This window comes from Lynx rufus, unplaced genomic scaffold (genome assembly GCF_022079265.1).
Source record: "Lynx rufus isolate CCGP_SWC_20201006 ecotype Redwood Valley unplaced genomic scaffold, mLynRuf1.p SCAF_11, whole genome shotgun sequence".
NCBI lineage: Eukaryota > Metazoa > Chordata > Mammalia > Carnivora > Felidae > Lynx > Lynx rufus.
The window spans coordinates 18673531-18695000 of record NW_025814825.1 but is presented as its reverse complement, the minus strand read 5'-3'; the positions used below and the strand labels follow the sequence as shown (position 1 = coordinate 18695000).

Below are 21470 nucleotides of genomic sequence, written 5' to 3'. Positions count from 1 at the left end.
TTACACATAAGATGACCAATTGTATCACCCGGAATTTTTATTCACTCTTCCCACTGGAGTGTGCTGACTTCATTGCAGAGAAGCGGGACCCTGTGCTAATAGGGCTAGATGAGACCCAAAGCCATAGATATAAGAGTCTACCCTGACCCCTGTTGGCCAGCAGTGAGGTTGCTGCCCGCTGCAAGGTGCGGAGTCAGCATCAGGGTATCCTGGGGAGTGGAGGGGGGGTGGGCGGCAGCTCGAGGGGCTGAGATTCCCAAGCGGGCCCCAGAAAGCAGTTGGAACCCTGCTTCCCAGCTGCTGCCGCACCTGTGTCAAAAAAACCCCGAAGCTTCCCAGTGTCGGCTCTTAAGTGATGGCATTTTCCTCTTCTTTTGCAGGTTGTCTTAGTCTTTGCTCTCAGCATTGGTGCACTTGTAATATACTTCATAGATTCGTCAAAGTGAGTATTCAAATACATTGTCTTGCCCTCTTTCCTAAAAACAATCATGAGCCTCTACATTGATCAGTTTATTGACTTTAACACCAAAATTTGCAAGAGTCTTTTGAGTGTGGAAGGCTTTCAGAGGACGGCAGGGCTACTCTGTGCTGGTTTTCTGAATGGGAAAACAAGTTCTCACAAGGAAGGTTACTTTGATTCTGCTGGCCTGAGAGGGGGGGAGAGGTATGTGAGGGTGTTATTTTTGTTTGCTGGGTATTATTTATTTTGAAATAGCTGTTTCCCGTCGAAGTATTTGCACTGAAGATGTCAAGAGGTTAAGAGGGCTTTGGTGTGAATGTCCAACCACTGGGAGAGCTACAGGTATCCAGCCAGTGAGGGTCTGAACTATTCTTGCCATGGTGGTAAGGTCTTCTTCTCATTAGGGTTTCTGATGCTTTAACCTTATTGGAGGTTAGATTAGGAAGCACGGCTCTATCCTTTGCAGCTACCAAGCAGAATATTCAGCAGAAGCATTGCTCACTGGTGCTTCTTCACTTGTGAAGGTCACAGATGGGACGGAGGAGTTCGTGATGACTCCCAGAGGTGGAGACCCATGGCCATCTAGGATTTCCTAGAGTGGACATTTGTGCAGACCCCTAAGGTGCCAGTTGAGCGAACTGGTGCTCTAGGGTGACCCTGAGGTGGGGTGTTGCGACGTTGTAAAGGCTTCATAGGAGGCAGGAGAGGTCACTGAGCAGAGCTGCTAGGTGGCGGCCAGCTCTGCTCTGGTTCCTGCAGGTGTCACCCTGGCGGGGGGTGGGGGAGGAAGGGGCTCATTTATTCCAACTATTCTATTGCAAGTTTGAGGCTGACAGCATCTGGGAAACTGGAGCTGAGCTGGTCTGACACACCTTTTTGTGGCGACATGTACTTGAAAACTGGGCAGTGGACTTGAGCTCTTTTCCTACATAGTCTACTATGAGAGTGTTTTCAACTCTTTGAACTCCATCCCTGGTATGGCCGTCTGCTAGAGTTTGATTCCAGGAAACCTGCTTTGTGTCCTTGTTGGAGCAGACCCTGGGGTGCCTGAATTCTGAGCCCAGTGCTCTTTTCCTGTGGCTCAGGATGGTAGCAATGTCATGCACGCCTGAATTCTGAATTTCTCAGAGGCATCTGGTCACCAGCCAAAGGATTTTGTGCAATTGGGTGCTGATGTGCAATTGGGTACTGAGGCCAAGATGCCATGTCAGGGAAAATAAAGAAAACGTCCCCTTTAATCACTTGTCTCTGGGCGTCAGCCAAGTCTCAGAGTATCAGAGGTCCTTCTGCCCATTGCCACATATGAGGCTGGACTGCCTTCACCTGTCTCAGGTGGAGGAGGGTCCTTTAAAAGTCCTCCAGGAGACAAGATTCCACACACTCCCTCCATCAGCTCTTCCTGGCCAAGAAAGAGAAGAGCTTTTTAAGTCTGGAAAATTCCAGCTGGTATGTCATTGAAGGTAAGCCTCTTTTAAGTATCTATTCTTCATAATTCTGGACCATATTTGAATTGAACCAAGGATCTCCTAAAGCCCTGGTCTTATTTCTCCATTCCCTTTCAGGATTGAGGAGTGTTCTCACATGTCAGGGGATGCATAGCCTGTCAGCTTCCATGGCAGGCTCAGGAAATGGGTTTGGGCATGCATATGTGTGCCCCAGACAGAGCAAACCCTTACATGAAGGTGAGTGTGGTGATCAGTTAGGAGAGATGCCTCGGCACCTTCTTTCCCTTCCCCACCCTTTCTGCTCCTCTGTATTTCTCAGAAATAAAATACTCTTGTTAGATGGATTTGAATTGTGTCCTTTTTTACAGTGTTTATTAAGAGGCAATCTTTCATCCTGGTGTTCTTGGCTCCATGTGAGAGGATGGAGAGGAATGAAATTCTCTAAGACAAAAGAGCCTCTTCCCTGGATACCCTGCACCATCTCAGTACCCTAGATTCAGCTATGATTTTGCTAAGCCTTGGGAAATCCAGCGTTGGGAGCCCTCTCTGGTTCTGGTTTCTTTTATGGACTTGCAAAGAGTCTATTCCATAGATGGACAGGCGACCCTGTTCTCCACTTTTTTTCAGCAAAAATGCCAAAAATCTTAGAACCAAGCTTGTCTCCACTCTCCCTGGAGACTGTCCTAGCTCAGTCCTTCTTTGTCCCTCAAACCCACACATGGTTGGGCAAAGCGAGACTTGGTTTATTTATGTAGGCCCTTCCATTTCTCATTTGCATTACTACCTTTGGTTCTAAAGCCATCTCCCAAGGTTCTGTACCGTGGGTGACCTGATCGGCACAGCCAATACCAAGGAGGCTTCCATCTTCCTGGGGAAAGACCAGCAGAGCATGTGCATATCAAACAAGGGGAAGAAGTAAGGTTGAGTCTGTAGAGTAACCTTTATGGCAAGTCCACAGATTCCCAGGAATAAACAAATAACCTGTTAGACATTGTAATCAAGCACAGTAAACAAGAGAAAATGAAGTTCTGTCCACACATAAGATGCAAATGGAAAATGTGTAAGAAAGCAGGATGTAAATTCCCCAAATCCATCTATTCATTCAAGATTCTCATCGATTGTACACACTGGTGGTTTGACTGGCCATTTGGGCATCTTGGAATGAGAGCTTTAGACTTCTCTTGGAAGTTATACTATATCATCACCCAGTACTGGGAAAAAAACACCTAGTATTCTTCCAATGAATTTTAGTTAACATTTATGCCCTTTGAATAAATCAATCTGTAGGCTTTCCCTTGCACGAGCCTAATTGGGCAGACATTGTCGTGAAGTGGCTTGTCTCAGTGAATTTTGATCAGAGCTGGCCTCCCTCACAATGGTGGGGGATACTCCAGCAGCACAAGCTCAAGATGTGAGGCTCTCTGCACCCAGCCCCTTGCAGAGTGGGAGGAATGCAGATCAATATATGAGGTAAGCTCCGGGGTCTGCCCTGCTGGCTCAGTGTCAGGCAGGCCCGTCCAGGCTGTGCGAATGGGCAACAGGTGGGGAAGGCAGTTCAGATAAATGTCGTGAAGAGTGGTTGTCTGATCTTTTTAACCTTTCAAAGCTGAGTTTAGTATCAAGGCAGTGGGTAAGTCATTTCCAAACACAGCCTCTCCTACGCATCTTTCCTTTCCCATTGTTAGGCCAAGATCGGTCCCCAAGCAGCTCTTTTTCATTCAAGGGTTTGAGGAGCCCTTCTTTGGGTCTTAGTTTTCCTAGAGTGATCGCCGCAGAAGAATCACTCGTGCAGCCTCAAGTGATTGCTGTCTAGCTAAGACAGATTGTGCTCAGAGCTCCTGGAGTTGAAAGCCAAAGAGGGACATTAAACTGTGTTAAAATTATGCTTCATCATCCCAGCAGTAGACTCTCTAGAAACACCCAAGCAGAAGGAGTTGTTCTACCAAGTCTTTGGATAGGCACAAGTGCCGATTCCTTGCAGACACAGAGGAGCACTAAGTCCTCCAAAGACAGTCATCCCGTCCCTCAAAAGATATTAAATTAGCCACATGAGGCAGACATTGTCCAAAAGAACTCCATTTTTTTTCATCCCTTTGAAAGATGTTCTGCCCAATTTAAGGCATCTGCCACTCCAGCTCCTAATTCTGATGTCTCTTGATGTCTATTCCAAGCCATTCCTCCCACACACTCTGATACTCTGTGAAGCAAAGATTTTTAAAAAATTGTACAACCAAGTCAAAAGTGCCCCAGACACCCTGTGGGTGATAATGTCACCATTGCTGGTTCCATCCCTGTCTATTTTCTGTCTTTGACATAGGAACAGTAATTCTTCTCTAACAGATAAGAAAAAAAAAAAAAAGACCCAACGATGTCAGTGTGAGGGCAGGATTCATGGATTGCATAATGCAGCAGTTCCTGCTGCTTCTAGAATTTCAAGAGAAAGTTGGAAGAGACAGAGGCTCCAGGCCCTGGGTATTTGCATTTTTTTTCCAGGGGCATTCTTGGAAAGGATGACTCACCTGTGGGGAGATATTTATTCCTTTGATTCATGTTTAAACTCAGCTGCTTCTTATGCTACAGTTCTGTGGGTGATGAATATTTAATACTGCGTATACTGAAAATGAAGGTCAAGTTCTGCTTACTGGTGACTTCAGTGCAGGCTCATGTCTCTGCAAGGCAAGCTACCTGCTGTTACCAGAGTAAAGCTGAAAGGTTATACATTGTTAAAATTTTCCTTAATGACTTTATCTGCTCCAAAATTGCTGGCACACAGTGGGGGCACCCGCTGATTTCACCAGCCTTTGCTCTTGGCTTCTCATACCAGCAGTGAAGCTTTGGGGATATGGACATTAGCAAGGAGGAGGGAAGAGTGGTGCAAAATTTGGAGAGCATTTAATCCAAGGGCTGGATTCCAGGATAATGGTGGTATTATGATGTGGAAATGGCCTTCCCCTGGTCTTTAACATTCATTTAACAATTTACGTTTGTATTCATGGATTCATTCATCTTGTATTCATTCACTCATCTGGGACCTCTTGGGTGTGATAACGTGGAAGATTTTTTACACTGTAAAATTGCTTAGGGTTAGGTATGGTTCAGGAAGGTTATCTTGAAGACTGCAGTAGAAACTGACCAGACTGTTTCCATAGTTTCTGAAAATAAAACTGGTACCCTTTATATGATGGGGATACCCACAGCCTTCGCAGAACTGGCCAATCACCAGCTATTTTTCCTGCTGAGTGTTCACACAAGCCAGACCTCTCATCCCTCAGCCTAGAAGTTCTCTTGAGCAAGGGAGAGACAGGCAGGTGGCCAGGAGAACTAACATTCCCTGATCATAGACTTGTGTGAGGTATAGTGTCAAGCACATTACAATACACACCACATGGGACCTCACTAGATTCCCCCAACAACCTGATTGGGTGGTCTTATCACCTTTCCCATTGTACAGGTGAGGAGGCTGAAGATTCAACATTGGTCCCAAACCATGTTGCTCCTGAGTTGGAGCCAGGATTTGAACCCGGCGTTATCTAAAGGCATCTCTCTCCCAAGTATCTAGAAGTGAAATTCCAGGTTGTAGAAGTGACCAAATGGGTTAAGTGACATGTCACCAGAACGAGATATGGCTTAGCCTCCTTAGCCAGCTCCTCTGTCCTGTTTTCTCTTTTGTTCTCCATCTTCCCATTTCCTACCTTTGGGGCCAGGCCTGCAAGTCAGCAGGGGCCCTATCACAGCTTCCTTCCTAGGACATGAGAGACATGGTACATGTCTGTGGGACATGTGCTGTTTGATGTCTGGTTATGTCTTGATTCATTTTCTCCTACATTATAGCTTAATAAGACTCCCTTCTCTTTTATCTCAAAGGACGGGCAGCATTTGGTGATGGAAGAGGGTCATGTTTGCAAAGAACAAGGGAAGTTGATTGTTTCTCAATGGCTTCTCCCAGTTAAGGGATTCATTCCCAGTAGAAAGACCCTTTCCCCACCCCACCCCCCCCATCCCCTTTCTTACCTCCCCCTCTGCGCCTATCATTTGGCACACTAGAGTAGATAATGAGAGAAGCCCTGCTTCTCCATTAGACAGATTCTTTTATCTCTTATCTCTTTAGAAAGTTGTACAATTTAGTTAATTTGTTATAATTTTGCATGATGTGCCTAGAAAGTTAGGATTACCGGTGGACTTTAGGAGAATTTGGTCCACGAGAGGTTTCTGTGGAGGTCTTTGTAACAATGTAAGATATCCCGATCGCCTCCTCCAGTCTTGTTCTTGCTGGCCATGAGCACAGGTGTCGACCCAGTGCTTCACACGTGGCAGCTTTGTAGCAGGCGCCTGGCAGAGCTGTGAGGACAGCATCACCACCTCCATGGAAGCTCATCGTAGACTGTGAAGTACCATGAAGTACTATGGAGTACCTGAACGCGCCCCCTGCCTCACAGCAAGAAGAGCTGGGTGACCCATGGTATAGGGAAGGAAGCTCATCACCTTCCCTTGTGCTCAGCTCCTTTATGGAACGTGGCCTTTCTAGCTGGCGTTCTGAGAAATTCACTGCCGTTCCCCGCCTTGATGCCCTTTTTGAGGAGTCACGGTATGCATTTAGCCTTTGTTGAAGAAGTCAACACAAATCACTGTCTGTGCAAAGCATCCTCCTATTCTTTTTTTTTTCCTTTTTACATACTCCCCCCAATTTTCTCTGTCCCTCACTGACATTTTTATTGCCAGGCTTTGGTCTGGAAAATTATGGGTAGGGAAAGTTCAAGGGCAGGATGTTCAGAACAGCACTGCACATCTGTGAAGGGGAGCACAACAGGAGCGCCTGCAGCTGTTGAAAGAATGGAATGTCAGATGGTGGAGGAGCTGGGCCCACTGAGGGGATGGGGGAGGGGGGTGCCTTCAGGGCAAAGAGTCTGTAAATAACTCCCAATGAGAAGTCCTTGTCCCCTTTCAGGATTTAACCTTTAATGGCAACACTCAATTCTCCTATGTGGGAACAACCCTAACTCAACTGTGCTACTTGGTCTAGCTTTCTGAAATGCCATTTTTTCATCAGGTGGTGCATAAACCTGGCAGAGAAGACAGGTGGAGGAGGTGCCCACAGGGTAACCTTCCCCCTTCCATCTGGGTGAGGCGGTCTTGGCTTCCTCACTTATTTCTCATTGTGCAGGTGATGCCTAGGTACCACACGTGACAGCAGCTGGAAGCATCAGGATGAGCTGCTCATCTTTGGCATTTCCTTGGGAAAAATCAGGGACTGTGTTAGGAGTGGGAGGGAAGACACAGCTAGACCTACTTCCGGATTTGCGGCAAGGGACAACTGGAGAGAATAAAATGTTAGAACTTGGAGAGATTTCAGAGTCCACTTGGTGCCACTGTTCCCTGTGCCTCAGCATTCTCCCCTGCCTGATGAGGGTTAAGTGACCTTCTCAAGAACACCCAACTTGCCAGGGGCTGAATTGAAGACAGAGCAATCAATGCTCCCCAGTCCAGGGCCCTTTCTCCTTGATCTCTTGGGTTCTTTCTACCACATACAAAATCAACAAAGATGTGATGGCAAATATTATCCATTGAAGAGCAAAGCAAATAGTGGTTTTTATGCCCATTTTGGAGTTTTAGTCTGTCATCATGGGGGCAACTTTAGGGTCATGGATAAGAACAAAGATAATGCCAGATAGATGCTTGGGATTCCTTTATTTCATCCCCCTTGGCAGGGAGGCCCTGAATTCCTTGATTTTATGATCCTTTTTTTTTCTTTTCTTTTTTTTTTCTGTACTATTTCAGAAGGGGAGTAAGAGTTCAACTGTGTTGTGGAAGGTGAACAAGGCCGAATGCTTTGGTTTGGCCTGTTTGGAATTTGTTATGCATGACCTTTGAGGACACGTTGCCCAATGGCTCATTTGTTTCCCTGTGAAAACCCTATCCGACAACTATGTCTATAAATCCACATTTACTTTCCTCTCCAAAAATTATAATGAATTATTTCTTCTTTCCTCACCACTCTCCAGAATTTCAAAAGAAAACTTTAGATTCTCTGATGCATTGAAAAGAATGCTTATTTCAGGGAAAATAAAGAAAATGCATTCCCGTGGAGGTTCAGTTAATGTGTATGTCTTCTGCAATTAGTGTGTGTTTATGTTGCACGAGGGCCGGATCTTCTCCCTGTTGCACAGCAATGGTCTTCTACCTGATGTCCCAGGCAGACATGCATGCAAAACTCTCAAGGGATTGGGGTAGGAGCCAGCTGGAGAGAAGGTTAGCACTCAGGGCGGTATAATCCAAACAGAAGGGCAGGGCTCGTGCTTAACACAACCCGGATTGTGCTGAGCTTGGTGGAGATGGTTACAGCTTTATGATGGGTTTTATGGGCTTCAGATGAGGATGGAGATGTGACCTCTGTCTTTGCTTTTTGTCCCCCCTGTCCTTCTTCCTGACAGCCTGACAAATTGTAGCTTTGGGGAGACCCTGGTTAGTGATGAGTCATTTGTGTTTTAAAAATAGAACTTCTTACAGCAAGGATGCCTTTGGGACTTTTTTTTTTTTTCAACGTTTATTTATTTTTGGGACAGAGAGAGACAGAGCATGAACGGTGGAGGGGCAGAGAGAGAGGGAGACACAGAATCGGAAAGGCTCTGAGCCATCAGCCCAGAGCCCGACGCGGGGCTCGAACTCACGGACCGCGAGATCGTGACCTGGCTGAAGTCGGACGCTTAACCGACTGCACCACCCAGGCGCCCCTACCCCTTGGGACTTTTTAATGCACTTGTGACTACTCATAGAATTTGGGAGAAGGGAGTGTGTGTGTGTGTGTGTGTGTGTGTGTGTGTGTGTAGGGGACAATCCCTGTCCCACCTCTAGATTGATGGGAAAGTATAGCATGGGAGGACTGGCCACCAATCTTACCATAACAACAGAGATGAAGCTGAGAGCCATGCGCCCATGACCTTAAAGGTATCAGTCAGGTAAGAGATCCCTGTTAAGTACTGACTGTGTGTAAGACATTTGCGAGGTATGGAAGGTTTACAATACTATGTGTAAGACTCGATCTTTTTCATTAAGACTTTAAAGTTATAGATATTTTTACAAGGGTCAGGAAGTCTAGCCATCATATGGGAAATAGACGGAAAATGAACATAAACATAGGAAAAAGAAAAAAGATACAGGAAAATGGCGGCAATAAAACAAGGTACCAAGGAAGATTTCAGTATATCATCAGTCTCTAATATAAGCATTGCTAAGGATAAGGGCTGAAGTTAGAAAAGCCAAGCAGACAGCTGGATCTTGGGAGTGTTGGCAGTCTGGGGAGGTTTTGAGTTGAGGAGAGAGAAAACTCAGTCTCCCATTAATTCTAAGAATCCACAAGAGGGGACTCCCATTCTGGCCTGTGCTGTGTCCTCTGGCTTTTATTTTCAGTACGTGCTGAGTCCGGCAAAGCCCCGCCTTGAAATGAGCCGCCGAGATAAAGGACTGAGATTGCTCCAGAGGTGGCCTAACAGAACCAGAAAAGCAAACTCTCCCTGTTGGCGGTAACGCCTGTTCTACACTTGCACACGACAAAAATCTTTAGAGACTTATCTTTGGAAAATTCCAGAAGTGGCTGACCGAAAGGCATCCACTCCATCTTTCTGACGCCAAAGTCAGGGTGTAACGTGCCTTTCAGAGGCCTAGTTTATGAACTTGCCACATGCGGAACGTCCCGCGATGTGGTGGGGAGGAAAGTTATGGCTAAGGGAGGCAGTGCTGTACTGACAAAGCGGTCCCCACACGTTCCAGGATGTTTGTCTGGAGACCATGGTTTGCCTGTAGGGACACACGATGATTTTTGTGGGTATAGGTCCTTATGCCTTCTTGGGTCCCTTTCCCTGTACAGAATATTAAAAGTCACATTTTGCGACTACATTCATATAAAGATAAATATAATCCAGGCTGGATTCATTTTTACGTGTTCGTTATTATTATATTTACATTTTTTCTTCTGATTTTAAAGAAATGAAAAGTAAGACATTTTTGCACGTTGCTAGAAGTCTGGTGGGCCATAGACAGTGTCTGCTGTGCCTGATGGAAAGCTGGCTCTGTTTCCTCCCTTCCTGTCAGCCCCATCCATCTGGAAATTTTCACAGATAAGAAAACATGCCCAGAGACAGAAGCCTAATATCCCATTCCTCCCAGCATCATCTAATTGTTTCTGATGAGGGTATTTAAAAAACAAAACAAAACAAAAAAAAAAAACAAAACAAAAAAAAAAACACATTCCATTTCAAACCATGTGTTTTGACTTGGCTTTGGGAAATGAGAACTTCAGCAGCCCAGCCTTGAAAAGAGTGGCACCTATAGATAAGTCCAATTTTGTCAGAAAACCTAATAATCTTCTGATGAGTTTTAGAGAGAAACATGTGCTTTGTCTGTCCTTATATCTGAAAAGAAGCCTTGCCAGTTTAGGAGATCTGCTCACTAGGAGCACCATAGTGAAAGATAACGTTCCCTACAGCAAGGTCTGCAGCAGACGGGGTACAAGGCTCTAGTAGACGGGGGCGGTCGGCCAGATGTTAGGAAGGAGGGCTGGAGGTCTGGTGAGGACTGAGCTGAGCTGAGAGCTCAAGCCCTCCTGAAGTGACTGCCCAGCTCCAGCTGCTCATCCCCAGGCAGAGTGCAGGCGCATGTGGCCAGATCTTCCTGTGTTTCAGAGAGAGGAGAGGCGAACCAGGCTTGATGTTGAATCTCCAGGTTTAAAATACTGCCCACGGCTCCAGATCTTTTAAAGCAGTCTGCAGGCCAAACAAAACACTTCTGCAGGCCAGATTTGGGCCTCCCGTTTTCAGTCTTTATTCTAAACCGTCTCTCTTTCTGGTCTTGAATTAGCTCTGCTCTCTGAGTGCCAGAAAAATCTTCTTAACTCTTGATTTTCCATCTCCCAGAAAGGGCCCCTTCACTCTCCAAAGTGACGAGACCCTGGTCTTCAGGTTCTCTGTCTTGTTTCCCATCTAACACACTTGCAAATGCTGCTTAGGTAAGTTTCCACTTTTCTCTAGGCATATACTGTATGTCACAGTAATAAATTACCCGTAACTTACTGTAAATCCCTAAAGCTACATATCAAAAACTCTACGTCATCCCTGAAAATAACGTCGTTAGGACCTCATAAACATACGCTCTGTTTGTTTAAGAACTGCTAGAGCTTTTTAAACATGGTTGCTAAGTCACAAGAGTGTATTTTCCAGGACATAAATGGAAGTGAACACAACCCCCTTAAATTGTCAGATTCTTTATAAGAAAAGAGGCCCAAGTCTGTCTGTTCTGCTGGTGTATTAACTTGACCAAAACCGAGTTGATTATACTGAGCATGTGTGTTGATCATTGTTGGGATCTATCCTCTCACTTGTCTAAATGGACACATTATGGGGCGCCTGAGTGGCTCAGTCGGTTAAGCGTCAGACTTCAGCTCAGATCACGATCTCGCGGTCTGTGAGTTCGAGCCCCGCGTCGGGCTCTGGGCTGCTGGCTCAGAGCCTGGAGCCTGCTTCCGATTCTGTGTCTCCCTCTCTCTCTGCCCCTCCCCCGTTCACGCTCTGTCTCTCTCTGTCTCAAAAATAAATAAAATGTTAAAAAAAATGTTTAAAAAAATAAAAAAAAATAAATGGACACATTATATGAAACTTGGTTTAATTTCTAGCATATGTGGGTATAAAAGCATGGGTTAACATAGATAAATCTTGGCTGTATTTTTTATCAACTTTAAAGGTTGCAATTTGCTGAGCATTCAGTTCAACACTTAGTGATGAAATTCTTATGCGATGGCCCCTTTAAAAACAAAATCCGAAGCATCTCTGGACCTTTCTTCTAGATATGGTCCCAAGTCTCAGCTATATCTTCATCCCCTCATCTTTCACTTTTTACATGGAAACTTGGCAGTTAATGTTAAGGTAGTGCTATGAGGCTGTCCTTGAATATAGAGGGCTCAAATATTTTCAGAGCTATGAAAAAGATGGCCGTTCTATTATGATAACCCTGATTCCAGTAGAGCTGCTTCATCAGTCTGGTTTCCAAATGGAAAATACTCATACCACCTTTCACTTATCATGATACTCTCAGGAAGAAAATGGAGGTAGGACTGTAGGGCCTACCAGTTAGATGTTGGAATCTACTATAAGGCACTTGTCCTTCTTAAAGATATTCGATCCATGTTCCTATTTATGCCCAGGCAGAGAGCCCCCGTCTCTTCCTTTGAGAACTGGTATTTTCACCTTTCTCTCTCTACCTCCCCCTACCTCCCACCCGGAAGTGAACCTATGGCCCAGTTTGAGATACAATTGATCTTGATGTCTTAGAGGGAACTGCAGGGACTGTATGTAGAGAAAGATGAAGGACAAGGGTGCCATTGGATGACTCTGCCTGGCATATGCTTTTCCTCTAGCATCAGGAAGAAGGGTGGGGAGTGCATGAAGGATTTTTCCCTCTTCATAATAACATGAACAGGAATGATAAGACAAGGTCTATAAAGAGCAGCAGTAATAATTGAGATGTGCTCCAGGCAGCCATGCGGTCTGTCAGTGCCTTGGAGCACAATCTGTTATCAAGTACTTAGTGAGGCTGGGGAGTAGACAAGGATGGAGCATTTGGTGGCTGTGTGTCTGTGTGCACTCATATGCATATGCTCAGAGGAGGCATGCATGAGTAAGAGCTGGTACCTAGAGCAAGTAAAATTACGGAAGGCAATGTGCATGATTACGATGTGCAGTGGTGGTGGTTCTCCTGTGGGTCAGGCACCCCTTTGGGAATTTGATGAACGCTATGGGAATTTTGCTTGCCAGGGACCCTAAAGTTGGTCCATGTACCCCAAGTTAAGGATTCCTGCTCTGTAGGGTGGGTTCATCTGCCCACACACGGTTGTTTCTTCTGCCATGAAGATCACGTGACAGACAGAGGGCAGTCCTCATACCCAAGGGCTAAGCAGAGATTGACTGACAACCCTCCCCTCCTGGCATATAAAACACATCCAAGGGCAAGTCTCTCTGTAGTGTGTTTTCTCATCTCAAGCAGTCATACATACCCCTTTCCCCCCACTGCATTTGAAATCTTGAAAATGGAGGGGCAGTGCTAACAAAACCAGGGAAAGGAGGCCCCTACCCAGGAAGTACGTAAGGTGAGATGGGTCTACAGGGCAGAACTAAACACTCTTTCTTTTCTGCTTCTCTCATACACTGTCGGTTAGCACCTATATTTAGAGGGAAATCTCCTCCCTGGGTTGCAATCCAGGGATACAAACCATCTCCAGCCAAGAGCATTTCATCTGAGACACAGCTCTGGTGCACCAGAACCTGGGCATCTGTGGGGTGCCCAAGCAGACACAAGCAGCTGCCACTTCTCCAGAAGGCTGAGTCTTTCACCTATGGCTGCAGAGTCTCTGGGGAACCTCTGTGGGCTCATCTGACCAGTTTTCAGACCAGTTTGACAGAAAACTGAAGAGCAGCTTCCCAGAGAAGCCCCATCTCTCCTGAATTCCCTGCTTCCTTCGGATTTCTTCCTGCTTGCACCTGTCTCCAACCCAGCCAACTGAGACAGTTTAATTGGTGCAAGGTGGGGGAAGCAGTCAGGGGTGACTGACGTTCCGGAAGAAGGAGACTCCCCTGAGATGAGTGAGGGGAACCGTGACAGACAGGCCTGGCAGTGCTGTGTAGGGGCAGGAGGTCGGTGACCCTTGCTTGGAAAGAGTGCTGGCTGGCGGAAACGTTTGCCAGCTTCTTCCACCCCGAGTTGCTTGGCCAGTTTTATGCATTCGTGTGTGTTGTTGCTGCCTTGTCCATGGAGGGCAAAGAGGTCTCTGGGGGGCTCTGGCCCAGCATGAGAATGGGTAGAAAGGAATGGGCAGCACCACCCAATAGTTAGCAGCAGGGTTTGGACTCAGGCCCTCCTGGGCTTATCCTGCTCTACCCTCTGTAGTCCTTGTATTTGGGTGAGCTAGTTAACCTTTCCAGGCGGTAAGGTCTTTTGTGTGGAGTGGGGTGAAAATGGTGACGAGGGACAGCGATAATACCTACCTTGTGGCTGTGTGTACAAGGCATCGAATCATGCCTGTAAAAGCTCTTAGTAAAGTGCCCAGCATGAACGTGGCCCCCCAAAATTATTTATTTATTTATTTTTTATATTTTTAATACATGAAGTTTATTGTCAAATTGGTTTCCATACAATACCCAGTGCTCATCCCAAAAGGTGCCCTCCTCAATACCCATCACCCACGCTCCCCTCCCTCCCACCCCCCATCAACCCTCAGTTTGTTCTCAGTTTTTAAGAGTCTCTTATGCTTTGGCTCTTTCCCACTCTAACCTCTTTTTTTTTCCTTCCCCTTCCCATGGGTTTCTGTTAAGTTTCTCAGGATCCACATAAGAGTGAAACCATATGGTATCTGTCTTTCTCTGTATGGCTTATTTCACTTAGCATCACACTCTCCACTTCCATCCATGTTGCTACAAAGGGCCATATTTCATTCTTTCTCATTGCCACGTAGTACTCCATTGTGTATATAAACCACAATTTCTTTATCCATTCATCAGTTGATGGACGTTTAGGCTCTTTCCATCATTTGGCTATTGTTGAGAGTGCTGCTATAAACATTGGGGTACAAGTGCCCCTATGCATCAGTACTCCTGTATCCCTTGGGTAAATTCCTAGCAGTGCTATTGCTGGGTCATAGGGTAGATCTATTTTTAATTTTTTGAGGAACCTCCATACTGTTTTCCAGAGTGGCTGCACCAATTTGCATTCCCGTGGCCCCCCAAATTTAGATATCTCTGTTGTCCTTTTGAAGTTTGTTTTGAATCAGGTCTTTAGAGGGACAACATGTGAACACATTCAAATTAGGAAACAAAACAAGAAGTTGCAAAGCAGGGATGTGGTTAATTATCGAGGTGGTGCAAACTACAACCCTCAACTCATTAATGGTTTGGGAAGGCAATAGAGTGGTTCACAATAAGCACTTTTAAAAGATGAGATTGAACAGCCTTTGGTGAAAATACTGCTCCGGAAGGTCACTGTGATTTGATGAAAATTTGTCTTGGTTATGTACGTAGAGCTGTGTGTACTATGTAAATGTATGTCTGTACTGGCTTGTGATGTAAAATCTGTATCTTACTATGTATGGGTTTTGTGAAAAAGTAGTCTGAGCAATGCTAGCTCTGAGTCCAGAAGAGAGCATGTTCTCTGAGCTGCAGTAATTTAGGGCACCAGGGAGGTGGGGTCCAGGCATGGGTGGAATTTAGATAGTATGGAAGGAGGGGATAGGGTGAAGAGTCCACAGGGTCACCCTTACTTCCCACACCAGCCCCAAGCTCAAAGAGCTCCCCAAATTACCCCCAGCTTTGATAATTCACTAGAAGGACAAAACTCATCAAAAGCTGTTAGGTTCAAAGACAGTTTCCTTCAGGGAAAAAATACAGATGAAACTCAGACAAGGAAAGAGGCACAGAGTACCATGAAAGTACCAAACATGGAACTTCCATTGTTCTCTCCCTGGGGAGTCATGGGCAGTGTTACTTTTCCAGCATTCATATCTGACAACACACAAAGAATATTGCCAGTGGGGGAAGCTCACCAAGGTAGATGTTCAGAGTGTTTTGGGGGCTCCAACACACAAACTTGAGTGACTGTCCATATGGCTGACCTCCCAGTCTCCAGCCTTTTTGGAAGCTGCAAATACCATATGACCCAGAGCCCCCGCTATACATCACAATGTGAGACTTTCTGGTGTGGTTAGCCACTCCTCTCCATCTTGCCAATCTCGTTGTTACTCTCCAGGCTGACACAAGACACTCCGGCAAAGACTTTTAATTGGGCATGACCCCCCAAAGGCTTAGAGATTGCCTCCCAAAAGCTGAGGGCCAAGGCCAGCCTTCTTTCTGGGCAAGGTTAACATCTTTATACCAGAGTCAGTGAGGGAACTAGGCTGGCTGGAGGAGGGGTCTCTCCTGGAAAGAACTGGGGGTGGGTCCTTTGATCACATGCATGAGTAGCAGGGGAGAGGGGAATGCTAATTCACAAAGTCTAGTGTTTACAGGTCTGTTAATGTCAGTAAATTACTGTTGAGTACAACAGGATTTATCTATCCCCATGTACATCTAAGTTGAATAGCTTAACAGGTGAGCCTGCTGTTGTTAAGGTAAAGCTGGGCACAGGGGACAGGGAAGGGGCTGCCTGGATGCATGCTCCCCATGTGAGTGAGTTGCCCTGTGCACAGTGGGCTTTTGGTTCAACCCCATTGCTGCCATTTCTAGGTGACCAGAGCTCTTCTTGTGCCCTGTTCCTTTGCAAACCCAACGGATGGGCCTCCAGGTGCCCTCGACAGCTTTGGTAAGGAGAACATCTGCCTCCTGCTCCAGTTTAACTTCCCCCACGGTAAGGCTTGATGAGGTCAAAACCAGAAAATGCCGAGGCCTCAAGCTGGGGATAAAATGCAGATCCAGCATGCCATCAGGCCATGCTGCCCCCTTGCCACCTGACAAATGAAACCATGTCCAGCCAGGGACAGTTTGTAATTGTGCAATCAAATTAACTTGGATTTCAGTTTAATGAAGTGCTTAATGTCCTGAATGAGGCTGAATCCTAATATTTAGAGAAGCAAGCTAGACCCTAGGAAAGCAAAGAACAGACTTTGGTGGATAGCTGCTAGTATTAATTGTACTTGCAAAGTTATCCTTTTCAGAAATTCATCCTTTTATGTGAGGCAATCTGTTAGCACCCAGTTCTGCTATAGTTTTGCTAAGGGGTTTTCCTGCTATGGCTTATAAACAGGACAGTGGAAAGAACGCTTTACTGGAAATCTCTGCTGAACTCTATGTCTCAGGGCATATTTCTTCACAGGATCTCAGCTTTCTCAATTTAACAATAAGAAAAATCTTTCTCTTTTTTCTCTGAAATTCCGCCCCCCCCGCCTCTTTTTTTTTTTTTTTTTTTTTCCTAGAATTGTTTTGTTGCAGTTAAAAACTGAGGCAAGTAGACCTGGTTATAAGTGCCGATGCTGTTGCTTACTAGCTGTGTGCCCTTGGCAAGAAATTACCCTCTCTGAGACTTAATATCCACAACTGTAAATATGGATCATAATGATTTCTGCTCCTTGGTACTGAGAACCGTAAATGAATACTCCACATAACCGTAAATGAATACTCCACATACTCCACATAAAGTATAGGGCATAGACTGTATTACCATTTATTAAATCTGATGGTATGAATATGAAATTATTTTCCGTGTGAATTGTACATCACTAACTTGGTACCAGTAGTTTTCATTTTTATTAAGCTGATGGTTTAGCTCCTGTTTAGAAAAATGACTGATGATTTAGTAATTAGCTTAATAAATATTTATTGAATGGCAGTTATGTGGCAGGCACTATTTTAAGCACCGGGCACTTACCAATTGTAGTGTCAGAGGAAGGCTGATAATAAACACATCAACAAATGAATAAATAAGATAATTTCAGTTGATGATCAGTGCTGGGAAGAAAATAAAACTGGTAATGGGAAAAGCAGAGTTTCTTAACATTTTTGTGCTGAGGATTTCTTTGGCAGTCTAGTGGAGACTATTACTCCCTTTTGAGAATATTTATAAATGCATAATGTAAAAACACTGGATTATAAGAAAACCAGTTATATTGAGATATAGTTATCAGAATACAAAAAAACAAATTCATGATAATGTATACTTCTTTATTCATACGTTATTATCAAGATCAAGTGCAACAGTTCTAATACACGCTTTAATTTTAAAGTAGGATTAAAGTAAATGATATCTTGAGGTATCTGTGTCAATTATAATCTTATATATAAATATCTGATACTTTTATTGCTGATAGAGTCAGAAGGTTCATTAATTCTATCATAGTTTGTTGCCCACTTTTATAATTAAAGAACATGCTGTATTGGAGTTAGAGGCTGATAAAAGTAAAGACGTAATTTTTCTCATCTAAGGTCATGGAATCCCTGAATATTGTCCCTGAATCTGTGCCACCAAGTAAAAACCCTTGGAACAGAGAGTGACTTGTGCTGGGGGTTGAGCTGTTTTACTGAGGGATGAATAATGTGATTTCTACTTTAAAAAATCCATTGTGGACATAACAGATTAGTGGAGTAGAATTGGGAGTCCAGGTATAAACCCATATGTCTGTGGTTGACTGGTTTTTGATAAGGGTGCTAGGATCATTCAATGGGGAAAGAATAACATTTTCAAAAGATGGTGCTGGGAAAACTGGATGAGTCACATGCAAAATAATGAAGTTGGACCCCTACCTCACACTATATGCAAAATTGCCTCAAAATAGATCATAGACTTAAATGTAAGAGCCGAATCTATTAAACTTTTAGGAGAAAACATAGGAATAAACTTTTTTGACATTGGATTTGGCAGTTAATTCTTGGATATGATGCCAAAGCATAAGCAACAAAAGAAACAATACATAAATTAGACCTCATCAAAATTGAAAATTTTTGTGTTTCAAAGGACACCACCAAGAAGTGAAAAGAGTCTACACAATGGGAGAAAATATTTGCATATCATATATCTGATAATAGACTTGTATCTGGAATATATAAAGAACTCTGAGTACTCAGTGATAAAAAAGAACAACTCAATTAAAAATGAGCAAAGGATGGATATTCATCAACACATTCGTCATAAGGGAAGTACAAATTAAGACCACAATGAAATACCACCTCACACTCATTACTATGGTTATACTAAAAGACACTTCATAACAAGTGTCAGCAAGAATGGAAATATCAACAGATTGAAACCCTGTACATTACTGGTGGGAATGTAAAATGGTGCAGCAGCCTTGGAAGGCAGTCTGGCAATTCCTCAAAAAGTTAATCATGGAGTTACATAAGACACAACTATTCCACTTCTAGGAATATAACCAAGAGTAATGAAAGCTTATACCCATATGTTCATAGCATCATTATTCACAACCACCAAAAAATGGCAACAACCTAAATGCCTATCAATGGACAGTTGGATCAAGAAAATGTGGTATATCCACTGAGGGAATATTATTTGGCCTTAAAAAGGAACAAAGTACTGATATATGTCACAACATGGATGAACCATGAAAAAGTTATGCCAAGTGAAAGAAGCCAGTCACAAAAGATTACATATTATATGGCTCCATTTATATGAAATATCTAGAATAGGCAATACAGAAAGACAGAATAGATGAGTGGTTGCCTAGGGCTTGTCAGAGAGAGAAGATTGAGGAAGATGGCTAAAAGGTACAGGGTCTCTTTCTAAGGTGATCAAAATATTCTAAAATTTACTGTGGTGATGGTTGTGCAACTTTGTGAATGTACTAAATACCAAATGAATCATATACTTTAAGGGGGTGAATTGTAGGATATATGAATCATAACTCAATGAAACTGTTACCAGGAAGTCACTCTGATGTGATGTGAAGAAGAGAGTGTGGGCTGCAAGATTAAAGGAAGAAAACACTTGGGAGGCTGTGTCATTAGTCCAGTTGAGAGAATGATGCCTTGGGCTGGGATGGAGGCAGTGGAGGGGGCGAACACACACTGGAGGTACCGTAGACAGACCATGCTGTTTAGTTGAAAATAGAGAAAAATGAAGAGTGACTTCTGGGTTGTTGACCTTAATAACTGGTATTTTCTTCCTAGAAGACTTGAGTTTTAGTTACAATCTACAGAAATGTTGAGAGGATTTTTGATAGACCTAAACACGACACAATCTTTGGAGAGTTGGATCTCAACATGTCATGATTATCAATTTCATTGGAGCTTTTAACAGAGAAAAATGATCATTATACAGTGTATATGTGCACACACTCACCACATTTTCATGCACACTTTCATGCATGCAAAGAAAGAGCATAAAAACCACATGCTTTGGAAAGCCAAGCCAAGGGAGAAAGAATGAATCCCCAGCCTCATGACTTCTCATGCCAGTGCTGAATTTGTTCTGTAGAAAGAGAGATCTGTGATCAGAGCAAGTAGGAAAGAATCTATTCAAGAATTTATGTTTCTTAAACATGTCCATCAAGCATAATTTTCTCCTAGTCACATGTACAAATAGTAAGGGAGAGGAAAATGTCACTTCAGGGCCTTGAGTATTACAGGATTTTGATACTGTTAGCAAAATAATGGATAAAATAACTGATTGCTTCAGTCACCAGGTCCCAACTGAAACCCAGGCAAAGTAAATTGTCAGTCCGAGTGTGTTAAAATCCTTGTTACTTAAGGCCTTTCTCTGGAGACAGTGTGGCTTCAGTAATGAATGAGCTCTGGAAATTAAAGAAATAATCAGATTGTTAATTGAGGTTATTTGCTTCACCCCAAGCAGAAGCAAATGGAACAGACTCCTGAACGTGTTGTGGGGAGTCAAGGATTTTCCATGATGCTGAGTTCTTTATGGCTCATGTTCACATGAAACAGAAGGCATTTTCCCTAGGGTGGGGGTAGAGGAAGACTTCCCAGGAACCTTAGCCTTGAGCCAGAGAGGCAGGAGTTGATGATATACACTCAGTTATGCTTAAGGAAGATCTGTTTCCCTCCATATTTTTTCCTCTTCCTCCAGTGCCCCTTGGGAGCCCGGACGTCCAACTCCATGAAATTAATTGACAGAGGGCTCATTTCTAATCTTGACTGCACCGAAAGAACTTGACTTTTTGTTGCGTAACTCTAGGCTAGATGGACTCACGGGCTTAGTGTTCTCATCTATAGAGGATAGAGTTGAATAGAGAACTTGTAAAATCATTTTCTATACTTTACACCCTTGGTTGTTTTTTCAACTTGGGGTAAAATTCACATAGCACAGGATTAACCATAAGCCATATTAAAGCGTACAATTCAATGGCATTTAATATATTCATCGTGTTAGGCAACAATTACCTCTTTCCAGTTCCAAGACACTTTTATGACCCCTAAAAGAAACCTCATACCCATAAGCAGTCACTTCCCTGCCCCTGGCAACCAACAGTCTGCTCTCTGTCTCTAAAGATTTGCCTTTTGTGGATGTTTCATATAAATGGAATCATATACCTGTGTCTGGCTTCTTTCACAGGGCATTCTATTTTCAAGGTTCATCCCTGTTGGAGCATGTATCATTACTTCATTCCTTTTTATCACTGAATAATATGCCATCGTATGGATTTGTCACATTTTGTTTATCCATCCGTCAGTTGATGCGCATTTGGGTTGTTTCTACTTTTTGGCTATTTTTAATAATGCTGCTGTGAACATTTCTGCACAAGAATTTGTTTGAATCCTGCTTTCAGTTCTTTTATACCTAGGAGTAGAATTGCTGGGTCATCTTATTATTCTGTTTAACTTTTTGAGGAATCACCAAATTGTTTCCCGTGGACTTCGGACTCAGAGTTGGGATTCAAATCTAGGTCTGCATCTTTCTAGGAACGTAACCTGTTATAATATGTGTGAACCTTTCATCTGTACAATAGCCATGATACCACCTACCTTAACACTGGGGTGAAGGGATGAGCAACTTCCCAGTACATGCCTGGCAGGTACTAGGCTGAAAAATTGTGTTGTTCTTCCTTCTCAATGGTGTAGACAAGCAGAGTG

General features: G+C 43.9%; 1 protein-coding gene across 5 annotated transcripts in view; it reads left to right on the top strand.

The window, feature by feature from the left end:
* Window positions 1-21470, top strand: part of KCNMA1 (potassium calcium-activated channel subfamily M alpha 1) — a 731687-nt gene that overhangs the window by 369828 nt on the left and 340389 nt on the right. For 4 of the 5 annotated variants that reach the window (XM_047073026.1, XM_047073024.1, XM_047073023.1 and 1 more), the window contains exon 3: window positions 381-442. In XM_047073026.1, coding sequence (XP_046928982.1) covers window positions 381-442 — 62 coding nt within the window. Of the gene's footprint in view, window positions 1-380; window positions 443-2127; window positions 2143-21470 lie in introns of those variants that run through there. The other variant, XM_047073025.1, reaches the window with a different exon arrangement.